At 45.4% G+C, this 12,055-nt stretch overlaps 1 protein-coding gene across 4 annotated transcripts in view; it reads left to right on the forward strand.

Annotated features, from left to right (window-relative positions):
• The window catches only part of dmxl2 (Dmx-like 2), a 39,814-nt gene that overhangs the window by 16,562 nt on the left and 11,197 nt on the right, over positions 1–12,055 (forward strand). For 3 of the 4 annotated variants that reach the window (XM_047580141.1, XM_047580143.1, XM_047580142.1), the window contains exons 19-39: positions 80–307; positions 453–739; positions 1,492–1,664; positions 1,754–2,405; positions 2,513–2,842; positions 2,942–3,061; positions 3,269–3,404; positions 5,069–5,179; positions 5,331–5,500; positions 6,536–6,633; positions 6,735–6,900; positions 7,381–7,645; positions 7,762–7,964; positions 8,075–8,467; positions 8,545–8,727; positions 8,819–9,115; positions 9,205–9,396; positions 9,484–9,560; positions 9,785–9,915; positions 10,327–10,572; positions 11,346–11,429. In XM_047580141.1, coding sequence (XP_047436097.1) covers positions 80–307; positions 453–739; positions 1,492–1,664; positions 1,754–2,405; positions 2,513–2,842; positions 2,942–3,061; positions 3,269–3,404; positions 5,069–5,179; positions 5,331–5,500; positions 6,536–6,633; positions 6,735–6,900; positions 7,381–7,645; positions 7,762–7,964; positions 8,075–8,467; positions 8,545–8,727; positions 8,819–9,115; positions 9,205–9,396; positions 9,484–9,560; positions 9,785–9,915; positions 10,327–10,572; positions 11,346–11,429 — 4,542 coding nt within the window. The remainder of the gene's footprint in view (positions 1–79; positions 308–452; positions 740–1,491; positions 1,665–1,753; positions 2,406–2,512; positions 2,843–2,941; positions 3,062–3,268; positions 3,405–5,068; positions 5,180–5,330; positions 5,501–6,535; positions 6,634–6,734; positions 6,901–7,380; positions 7,646–7,761; positions 7,965–8,074; positions 8,468–8,544; positions 8,728–8,818; positions 9,116–9,204; positions 9,397–9,483; positions 9,561–9,784; positions 9,916–10,326; positions 10,573–11,345; positions 11,430–12,055) is intronic. The other variant, XM_047580144.1, reaches the window with a different exon arrangement.

Below are 12,055 nucleotides of genomic sequence, written 5' to 3' on the forward strand. Positions count from 1 at the left end.
TCTCCTCTTTTAATCTATATCAAAATGACCTCTACAGAGGATCAGCCCAGCTGTAATGTTTCCTTGTATTTCTGTCCAGATGAGCCGAGCCCAGATTACAGCTGTCAGAGCCAGCTAATGGTTCCCAATCAACTTGTGAATGCCGAGTCATCTCCGGAAACCTCTCCCATCAGACCCCTGCCACGCTCGGCTTCTACGGCCAATTTGCAGTCGGCCAGCAAACTCATCCTGAGCTCAAAGCTGGTGTACAGCAGGCGGCTTGACCTGCCCCACGGGGTGGAAGTTACTAGGGCTACACCTTCTGCAGGTTGGGATTCACAGTACATACGGCACAGACCATTTTGTTGTTGATGACTGTATTTATTTTAGGGTCTTTAATTCAGGTCAGATTGATTCTAGAAATCCCGAATTTTTATATGCTTTGCAATAACTTGATTGAATATTTCTTCTAGGTCATCTGAGTTCCTCCTCTATCTACCCTGTGTGCCTGGCTCCGTACCTGATTGTTACCACCTGCTCTGACTCCCGTGTGCGGTTTTGGCACTGTGCTGTGGAGGGCGATGACGGGTGTAATGGGGATGACAAGGACAACCGGGTGTACCGCTGGGAGCCCTGGGCCCTGATGAACGAGGAGGAGGACAACAACAGCTCTGTGTGTGTTTCGGGACGACCTGTAGCTGTGTCCTGCTCCTACATCGGCAGGCTGGCTGTGGCTTTTAAACAGCCACGACAAGGACAGGTAGGGAATTGGAATTTTGTTTTACTTCAGATGTGGAAATGAATCTGCCCGTGGGAATTATCTTGAGGGCAGAGGATGCAATAAAAATGCATATTAAACATTGTTGGCTTGTCTGGACTCTCCACGAGTAGATAACGGTTCCAGATATCATCATATAAATACATAACCCTGTCGCTGAGAATGGTGTTATATAGGGATGTTTGATATTGACTTTTTGCTGATATCTGATAGGCGATCTTAATTTCCAATTCCGATTTCCGATTTCGATTTTTTTTTTTTTTTGCCCAGACTAATTTTAGGTAGCAAGCAATCTGTTAGCCACACTAGCTACACTCTGTTGTTGTTTTGGCTCGGGTTGGGGTTTGATAAGGTCATCAATCGCGCACCAGTACATGTCTCAGGACCCCACAAGCAGCAGCAGCAGCAGGAGCGCGCAGCATCACAACCCAGGCATTATGTTATCTGTTTTCATTATCGGTGGTAAAACCGATAACAATATGAACAGATTTTACAAAAATAGGCTAATATCGGCCAATATTATCGGTTGGTCGATATTATCGGACATCCCTAGTGTTGAATTAGAGATATACATGCAGTTCATATAGAAACGACACCGAATATACATGGGGTGACAAAATATGGCTAAATGTTGAGGTCTGTGAACTGCTAACCCTAATTCAAAATGAGATACCGTATAAAGGTACATACCACACCAGATTCTGTGTCTAACAAAGTTCTCCTCTTGTCCTCAGCTGCTCAGTTCTGCAGAGGACTTCTCTATGCATGTGTCCATCTATGAGTGCGAGTCCACTGGTGGCTCAGAGTGGGTTTTAGAGCAAACCGTCCACCTTGATGACTTCACCAAACCCACAGCCACTCTGGATCCAAGAGTCAGTGTGGACTCAAACCTCTTTGTCTACAGCAGGTCAGGAGCGAACCACTTATGCGTCTTGCATGGGTTTACTTGTACTTGTTTACTTTACGGAGGTCTCATAAGGATTTTCTCCATCACAGGTCTGATTTGTACATGAGTAGAGACCACAGCTCCCCCAACATTAAGCACTACGTACACCTGGACTGGCTGTCGAAGGAGGACGGATCTCACATCCTCACCGTGGGCGTTGGCTCCAATATTCTCATGTACGGCCGCATCTCTGGCATGGTCAACGAACAGACCAGCAGCAAGGAGGGAGTGGCGGTCATCACCCTTCCTCTAGGGGGCAGCATCAAGCAGGGGATCCGCTCACGGTGGATCTTGCTTCGGTCCGTGTACCTCCTGTCATCCGTGGACGGCACACCGTCCCTGCCGGTCTCCCTGTCTTGGGTAAGGGACGGCATCCTTGTAGTGGGTATGGACTGCGAAATGCACGTGTATGCCCAGTGGCATCAGGACAAGAAGCCGGGCGAGGGAGATGAGGGCAACCTATCGTGTGCGGACATTGCCGGAGGTCAAATCACCGGGTCCTCCTCGGTGTTTGAAGGGAGAGCCAGGTCTAAGAGTGTGTTTGAGGGGAGTGCTGCGGTGGATGAGGCCCTTCGTGCCCCAGCGGGACTTCAGGAAGGTGGACTGTTTGAGGCAGCTCACTCCCTGTCCCCGACTCTACCCCAGTACCATCCCACCCAGCTGCTAGAACTCATGGACTTGGGCAAGGTTCGCCGTGCCAAGGTGAGTTTGTTTATCAAATACACAAAAATGTAGACTAGGCTTTTATCGGGATGTTCTGATTCACGTTGCTGTATCCACTGCATAAATACACACCTTTTCTTTATCAGGCCATCCTTGCACACCTGGTAAAGTGTATTGCCGGGGAAGTTGCTGTGGTGCGGGATGTGGAGGCGGGCGAGGGCGGAGCCAGACGCCATCTTTCTCGGACAATCAGCGTGACCGGAAGCACAGCAAAAGACACCATTGTGGCTGGCCGTGATGGAGGCAGGGACTACACAGAGATCAACTCCATCCCTCCCTTGCCCCTCTACTCCCTCATGTTGGCCGACCTGGACACCTCTTATAAGGGAGTGGAAGAGTCCGCCAAGGGAGCTAAGATGGCTGATGGTGAGGGAGCCCAGAAGTCCTCAGAGGACCAGTATGCTGACCTCTTCCAGGTAGGCAGGAGTGAAAGAACTTGAACAAATTCTGTTGTTAAAGGATGTAAAGCTTCATCTCATCACACACCTTTTACTGCTTTGTGTGCGTGGTAACAGGTGGCAGCAGTTACCACGGATGACTTTGTGAACTTTGCCACCGATAAACCAGAGAAAAAGTCACGCGTTATCAACCTCTCTCAGTATGGACCTACCTACTTTGGACCAGAGCATGCGCAGGTATTGTGTTTAAAATGTGATAATGCACTTTTTAGAGTAGTTATTTTGATTTTTTCTGATATGTTAGGTAGCTAAAACATTTATAATAGCTGATTAGTGATAGAGCAATACTGTTGTAGTAACAGTACTAATATAAACATGTGATATCTTATTAATCAATTTTGTGGTAATGATTTCAGTATCTATGTAATATTCATGTATTTCCAGGTGTTGTCCAGTCACCTCATGCACTCCAGCCTTCCTGGACTGACCAGGCTGGAGCAGATGTTCTTGGTGGCCTTGGCAGATACGGTTGCAACCACCAGTGCCGAGGTCACAAGTTCCGCTGATCAACAGTACACGGGTCAGTACATATGTCTGAGAAGGTTCTCAGTCATTCTTGTCATGGTATATACAGAAAACATGTATTTATTTGTCTGTGTGTTGAGTGGAGGGGCTTCTCTGTGGATCATCCCACAGACACTTGATCAGTTTGGTATCTAGAGAATTTGGCGGCCAGGTCAACACCTTGTGCTGTTTCTCTTCTTCTATTTTTTAGTTGTTCCTAAACCGTTTTTGTGCGTGTGCCTGTATCAGGCTGCTTCCTGCTGGGGATGTCTGCTGCGTTCAAGGAGTGTCATTCAGTTTCATTCAGTACGTTTACATGCATGTGAAAAAATGTTTTCAATTATTGCCTTAATCGGACTATAACAGGAGAACTTAAGTGCAAGTAAAATCGGAGTTCTCATTATCCGATTGAGACACCCAGATAATGCGATTGAATCGGACTTTTCAATTGGATAATGCGTGTGCACATGCTCCACAACCATTGCGCTGGCGTGTGACCCTTGAACAAAAACGTCCAAGAAAGCCGGTTACAGAAGAAGTAGAGGAGCGGAGCCGCTAGAAGAACCATCTTAGGGATAGCGCGGATCTTACCTCCTCCACCAGAAGTAGCCCGAACATTACGTACAAGATTAAAAAATGTAGTATTATCTGTCTGGTTGTTGTTTGAAATGCCGGTCCGCCGCATTAATGACTCTTGTTTATTATATCACGTAATAGGTCAACCGGAAAACGGGCCGTATTAACGTGGTATTAACCCGCTGAAAAGACACGTATCGCCACCTAGTGTGGAAGAGGAGAACAGTTATTCAATTTTCTTGCACTGCATGTAAACTAGGACAAGGACTGTTGTCAGAAAGTTGAATTTTGAGCATAGCTCGATTAAGCTCTGCATGTGAACGCAGTGATTGCTATGGGGTCGGGGTTTCCCAGCAAAACATTGTATTGTCATAAGACTTCTCCTGTCAGTGGTTTTAATGTTGCGGCTGATCGGTTTATGTGCTTAATTTATACTTTACAAAATATTGTGCTTTGCTGACGTCTTTGGGTCTTTAGTTTAAGACATTAAGAGAGTCAACCAAATCTCTTGTGTTTAGAGTTTTTATCTTGATTGATTCAAAATTAATTACTAATCCTCCCCCTGTCTTTAAGGGAAAAGGACAAGACACAGACCAGAGTAGTATGTAAGACATATAATGATGCACACATACCTACATAGTGGCTTTATCTTTTTATTTATTAGACTGACTTGCCTCTTTGCTTACAGTCCATTAAGTGTTACCCTTGGTAAGAAATGATATTGCATTAAAGTTGACCAAAGGTTATGAATATATAAGCAAAACATATTTTTTCTTGACTGTGTGTTCTTGGACCTAGTTATCTCCAGCAATCAAATCTTTACTAACATAAACATCAGTGAATATACGACTCCTCTGCACTTTTTCATTATCTTTGTCTTTTTTCTTCAATTTTCCACCCTATTTATTTAGTCTTTTGAGGGGAAGACATTAGCAGGTTGTTCCTGGGCTAAGTAAGCACAGAGAGGGTAAGAGGATTCAAGGACAAGGAGACGTATTCTCTGACAGAATCGTATGAAGTGTTACTGGAGTTTAAAATGGCTAGGCTCTCTCGCTGCCATTTTAAAAGGGCGTCAGACCTGACAGCTCCCATGTGTTTATTTAGGTGGCGAAGCTCTCGATGAGTGTGGGCTGAGGTACCTGCTCGCCATGCGTCTTCACACCTGCCTGCTCACCTCTCTGCCCCCACTTTACCGCATGCAGCTGCTCCACCAGGGTAAGGCACACTGTTCATAATACTGCTGCTGACACATATTTGAAAAATGGTTTTGCAGAACATTAATGGGGTACAGTCTTACATTCATTGAATCTTTCTAATTAAATTTGTTCCTGCGCTCTCTTTCTCTATATATCTGTCTCTGTGGTAGGCCTTTCCACATGCCATTTTGCATGGGCCTTCCACTCAGAGGCGGAGGAGGAGCTGCTGAACATGATCCCGGCCATGCAGAGAGGCGACCCGCAGTGGTCTGAGCTCAGAGCTGTTGGAGTGGGTTGGTGGATACGCAACATCAATACCCTGCGCAAGATGGTGGAGAAGGTACCGGGACAGATTTATATATATGATACTGTAACCCTAATCAGAAGTTAATTTGAAAGTTGGTCGCTTGGTGATGCCACTACAATGTTGTGTTTCAACCATTAGTTGACAGTTAATGGCATTAAAACAGTTATGTTGGCTTAACTAGAAAAGTACATAGTTGTCCGCTACAGCAGGGGTCTTCAACATTTTTCATTCCAAGGACCCCCAAACTGATGGAGAGATTACGTAGGGACCCCCTACCAACTATATGTGTTCCTTATTAAGCTTGGTCAAGTGCTATTTATAAATGTATTATTATTGTTATTATGACATTCACAATTACGCTATTTAAATAATACGCAGGTTCATATATTCATTTTGTTATTTCAAATAGGTGCAACAGTAAGGTGGCTATGCAACTTCGGTTAACATAATAAATAAACCAAAAATATACATTATATATTGTGCCTTACTAAAATTGGGCATACATAAATTAAATGTTAATCTTTTAAAAATAATCTTTTAAGATGATCCTTTGTATTGTTTTTGTCTTCTTTTCTTCTTTGTGCCATGCATTTTACTCTTTACAACATTTTTGTTCACTGTTAAGCAGCTAATATTATTCTATAGATTACTGTAAAACAAAGCAATCAGCTAATTAAATGGGACATTTCTACTAGAAATAGTGATTTATTCTTTACTCGGATCCCCGTTAGTCGTCACCATGGTGGAAGCTGCTCTTCCTGAGGTCCAGATACTACAAAGTTTTACAAAAGCATGACGTATTACACAGACATCTGAACCAAGAAGTCAAATCAAAAACATTTTTCGGACAAAAACAAAGCACATCACATAGATGTGAATTAACTGATCCAACAGTCAAATTAAGAACATTTCCATGAAAAAGACCTATAAACCATTCATTACTATCTCATTCCCTCATAGTTGGTGGAGTTACTGGTTGTTGCCGTAATAGTCTCTCATAACTTTCTTTAAACCATTTGATGTTGAGACATAAAAATGTTGTTAACCTCAGCACTTGTGTGTATTCAGTTAGGGAAAACTGCGTTCCAGAGGCACAACGATCCCTTAGATGCTGCTCTCTTCTACTTGGCCATGAAGAAGAAAGCTGTCCTGTGGGGACTGTTCAGGTAGGGGTGATAATTTTAAATTTCCATTACACCTTTAAACCTTTCAATGAAGTTTCTGTCTCTGGGATACTGAGCTGTGTGGTTACCTTTCTTTCTCTTAGGTCTCAGCATGATGAGAAGATGACTCAGTTCTTCAAAAACAACTTCACTGAAGACCGCTGGCGAAAGGCAGCGCTCAAAAATGCTTTCTCTCTGCTGGGGAAACAGCGCTTTGAACAGTCCGCCGCCTTCTTCCTGTTGGCTGGCTCCCTCAAAGACGCCATAGAGGTGTGGACAACCCACAGAAACATGCACGCTATTAACAACACACAAGAAACATAGTTTATTTCTTTTGAGTCGTAACCAAAGCTCCGTTTTCCCCTCCACTGCAATGACAGTGTAATGTAGATCACAGAGATCAATATAGATCTCTGTCTTTAGATCAGTGTAATGTCTCCTTTGCAGAGGTCTCTAGTTATTCTGCAGGTTTTAAATGACTGAAGAGAAGCCCAAATTACACTGATAAGAAGCATAACAATCCTACATAGTTTTCCTTGGCCTGAGCTTTCCACACCACACAAGTCAAAATATACAGATAGCTAAAAAAAATAAAAATAGAAAAAGGAAAATGGAAATGTGAGATTCTCAGTTTTCAGCTTCTTGTAGTGAAAATTACTACACTGAAATCCCTTACATTTCTCAACTTTCCTGCCCAGCTTCCTTACTAAAATCACAGCGTTAACCTCCATGGTGTTTGATGATGTGTAGGTGCTGATGGAGAAGATGGAGGATCTTCAGTTAGCCATGATCGTGGCGAGGCTGTACGAGGCCGACTTTGAGAATTCGTCCACCTGCCAAGGTCTCCTGTATGAGAAGGTCCTCGGCTGTAACAGAGACGGGAGTGGTTACCACTGTTCCAGACTGCACCCTGACCCTTTCCTCCGCAGCATAGCCTACTGGATCATGAAGGATTACACACGGGCCCTGGACACGCTGTTGGAGCGAATACCCAAAGAGGATGACGAGAACCCCGGTCAGTTGGTTGCAGACGTTTCAGTCGGTGTTACATAGCTCATTATTTTCATTGCGTGTTATGCTCAAAGGCACCGTTTGTCTTTTCTCTCCCTTTTCTCGAATTTTGTGCATTAGATGTGATGGTGAAATCGTGCAACCCCGTGGTGTTTAGTTTCTATAACTACTTGAGGACACATCCTTTGATCATCCGTCGCCACTTTGCAAATCCAGAAGGCACCGCAGCAACTGTGGGACTCACTGCAGAGAAGAGCAGCGCAGATGAGATCAACCTCATAGAGCGCAAACTGTTCTTCACTACTGCCAATGCACACTTCAAGGTGGGCTCACTAGGAAACCTTTATCTATCCCTGCTGTAACAGTTGTTTTGTGGTCTGTTGTCTACAAAGTGTTAATAATTTGTATTTTATCATGTCTAAATTGTCTGTAGGTGGGCTGCCCAGTTTTGGCTCTGGAAGTGCTCTCCAAGATACCCAAAGTTAGCAAGAAATCTGGCTCCTCGCCTCTCAGCAAAGCCTCCTCCAGGGCCAACTTAAATGCAAACCAACCTTTGGAAAATGGCACCCAGGGAGGTCTGGACTGGAGCACCCCAGCGGCACCTGCCCAAGCCTGGGGAGGCAATGATAGTGCTGGTGGATTGGATTGGAGCCAGCCTTTGGTCAAGGTGGATGAAGACGACCTGAAGCTGGACTGGGGAGAAGACAAGGAAGATGATGAGGATGAGGATGATGAAGACGATGGTCTGACTATGAAGAAACCAGAGCTGGAGATCAATGAAAGCTCAGGAAATACTAGCCACAAACTGCAAAGAGAGGATTCAAAGGTGAAGACAAATCATTTCCTGTAAAGTCAGCGAGTCTACGTGTGAATTTCCCTTTAACTCACTCTCAAACATTTCAGGGTGACTCCGAAGTGGACGTGATCGCGGAGCAGCTGAAGTTCCGTGCCTGCCTGAAGATCCTGATGACAGAGCTGCGTACACTGGCCACGGGGTTCGAGGTGGATGGCGGGAAGCTCCGCTTTCAGCTCTACAATTGGCTGGAGAAGGAGATAGCAGCTATGCACAAGATCTGCAACTACAAGGTATGATTTCATAATATCCAGTGTAGCTGTAGCAAATTTCGTGTTTCCTGGTTAGCCATGGCTTTACGATATAAACACTCTTAACACTAAGGTGGAGAGGAAAGACGAAGATTCAGAAGTTGAGCGCTGGGGAGAACGTACAGCATCAGTAGACATATCAGATGAAGCACTGGACCGTATAGAGGCCGGGGCCTATGAGCGCCACCAGATGGAGCGACGCCGTCTTCAGGCCAAGCAGCAGCACTCTGAGAGGCGTAAGGCGTGGCTGAGGAAGAACCAGGCCCTGCTGAGGGTGTTTCTGTCCTACTGCAGCCTTCACGGAGCAAAGGGAGGTGGAGTTACATCTGTTCGCATGGAGCTTCTGTTCCTCCTGCAGGAGAGCCAGCAGGTACACACAGACAGTATATTCTGTGCTGGATTGATGCCAAAAAGGTCATCGGTAAAATCTAAATAACTTCATCCTTTCTTACTTCGTAGGAGACAACAGTGAAGCAGCTGCAGTCTCCTCTTCCTCTACCCACTACTCTGCCGCTGCTGTCGGCTTGCATCGCCCCCACCAAGACCGTCATAGCCAATCCCGTCCTCCACCTCAGCAACCACATACACGACATCCTTCACACCATCACCCTCATGGACACCCCACCGCATCCTGACATCATGGACGACCGGGTCAGAACTCAAATGAGAATTACAGACATTATACAGATCCAACATGGATCACGATGTCGAATCATGAAATGTGTCCTTCGTCCTCAGGTGAGCTCTCTGCACACGCTAGCAGCTTCCCTGTCTGCTTGCGTCTATCAAGCGCTGTGCGACAGCCACAGCTACAGGTAAGTGTGAATCTCTAGTGCCGTGACGCAGGTCTCTGCGAGATCTGGTGTCAAGTACGCCACTTGTACTAGCTTTGGATAAATGCTACAGTTTAGCCACGCTTAAACTTCATATATTTATATTTAGCTTCCAATTTATTTGCAGTAATAAAGAGAATGCCTATGTTTTTTCATGTTTAACATACATGTTTTCTGTGTTTGCCTTTCTGACGTTGGCCTTGCAGCAGCCAAACAGAGGCCAACCAGTTTACCGGGATGGTGTACCAGGGGCTGTTGCTCAGCGAGAGGAAACGACTCCGTACGGAAAGCATTGAAGAACATATAACTCCCAACTCTGCTCCCGCACAGTGGCCAGGTAACAAAGCCTCCTGCTTGACAATCTGCTAACAAAATATCACACGTTCTAATTGGGGCTTGGTCTTCAGTGAAATGTTCCTTGTCAGATTCAATATAATAAATCATATTCCAGAGTACAGTTGGTGTGAAAACACCAAACACATGATTAAGAGAGAATATGAAGAGTGGAGGGAAAGAGTGCAGAGTAAAGGAGGCAGTCTGTGTTTAGGCAGAGAGGCAGATGGTGTTCTATAATAGGAGCTCAGTGGCCTCTGGGAAGGAAATGGAAAGAGTGTGATCATGCTATCATGGAAATGTTTCATAAATAGGCGTTTTTATTGTTCAGAAATTCTTTTTATTTATATATATATTTTTTTTACGTTAACCTATTACACAAATACCATGTTACACGCGTGTGCTCCCTCTGCAGGTGTGTCGTCCCTGATTTCTCTGTTGACATCTGCGAGGGAGGAGGACCAGCCGAGGCTCAACGTGCTGCTGTGTGAAGCGGTCGTGGCCGTTTATCTCGCGTTGCTTATCCACGGCCTGGGCACTCACAGCGGCAATGAGCTGTTCCGCCTCGCAGCCCACCCCCTCAATAACCGCATGTGGGCCGCTGTCTTTGGAGGAGGGGCCAAGGTCATTATTAAGCCAAAGAGGCCTGAGCTCCCACCAGGTAAAATTATATATAATTCTGCAGTTAAGTGGTTTAATAATTTCACGGTTAGTTATTCTGTTTATGCTCTCATTCTGCTCTGCTGGTTCTGCTCCCCCATCCGTTGGCTTTTTACATCCTCTAATCACACGCACCTCAGACAATGCTTCCATTCCTCTGGGTCTTTCTATATATATATATTATGATATAATATTGGCTGAGTCCTGACCTGTTGATGCTCCTACGATGCTGCTGCCACTGGTTTGTAGTGTCTTGTGTGAGTGTGCCCTCTGCCCTGTGTCCCAGTGCCCGCTGATTTTGAGGCAGCCAGGCCAGAGGAGTCTCAAGAGACAGGAACACCTGAGCAGAGCAACCTCACCCCAACCCCCCTTCCCACCCCCACTGAAACCCAGCGCCCCAAACGACCCCCTCCTCCTGTTTCAAGGGGAGAGGGGTTGGGCGCTGTGGCGCCTGCAACTAAGGCCAGCTGTGAGTAACTGTGCTGGTGGATTGCAGTGCTGGTTTGCAGGATTGCAGTGCATGGTAATTGTACAGGTTTGCATTGTTGCAAATGCTTGACTTGACTTACCCCTGTCTCTCTTCATGCAGCTACTACTGAATGCCCATTACAAACAACAAAGCCCACTAGTGCTATGAAGACATGGTTATTTGTGATAAGCCAACAGCTGCGTGCGTTTGTGAGAGAGTGAATCTGTGTGTGTGCGTGTGTGTGTACTGTACTTGCATGTACATGTTGTAACATCATCTGTGCTCATCTTGTTATGTCACTGAAGCAACAGCTGGGCCTAGCAAGGAGTGTTCAGAGACCAAGGCTGAGCAGCCCTCTCAGGCTAAATCTGAATCTGAGACTAAACCAGGTACACGCTGAGTGGTTTTTAGAGCTCAAACTGAGTTCTCACCTTGTGTTTGGTCCCGTCTGTAGAACTAAATAGTCTAAATAATGTGAAAGAAGCAGAGTAGTTAGTAATGTGTAAATATTTCATCGTCGGCTGATATTAGCTCCGGTGTGATGTGTTTCAAGTTTTTATTTAAATTTGTAGAAATCAAGCCTGCCCTGTCCTGATTAGAGATGGGCATCGATAACTGGTTCCAGCTGGTTCAATTCATCGATATCGTTAGCCTTCATGCTTATCGATTTCCCTTATCGATAATTTTAGTGCTGAATCTTTACATCGCAGACCAGATGGTGGCGGTAATGCACATCCAAGCACGTATTTAACATCATGTAACGACAACAAGAAAGACGCGATGGCGGAGAGACTGAAACTTAGACTTAGTGTGGCTTCGCTTCTCCAGAAGGGACTGTAACAGCGCAACTTTTGCAGCACCGTAATTTCAAGCAAGAGCGGCAACACCACCAACAAGCTGACGCATTTGTCGGCGACGTGCCACGTGTTTCGACAGCCTCTGGTCAAGGAGTGCAGCTATCGCTAAGTCTCAGCAGAACTGCGCTAGTGAGGATCCAGGGAACAATTTCCTATAC

The sequence above is a fragment of the Mugil cephalus genome, chromosome 3 (genome assembly GCF_022458985.1).
Source record: "Mugil cephalus isolate CIBA_MC_2020 chromosome 3, CIBA_Mcephalus_1.1, whole genome shotgun sequence".
Lineage (NCBI taxonomy): Eukaryota > Metazoa > Chordata > Actinopteri > Mugiliformes > Mugilidae > Mugil > Mugil cephalus.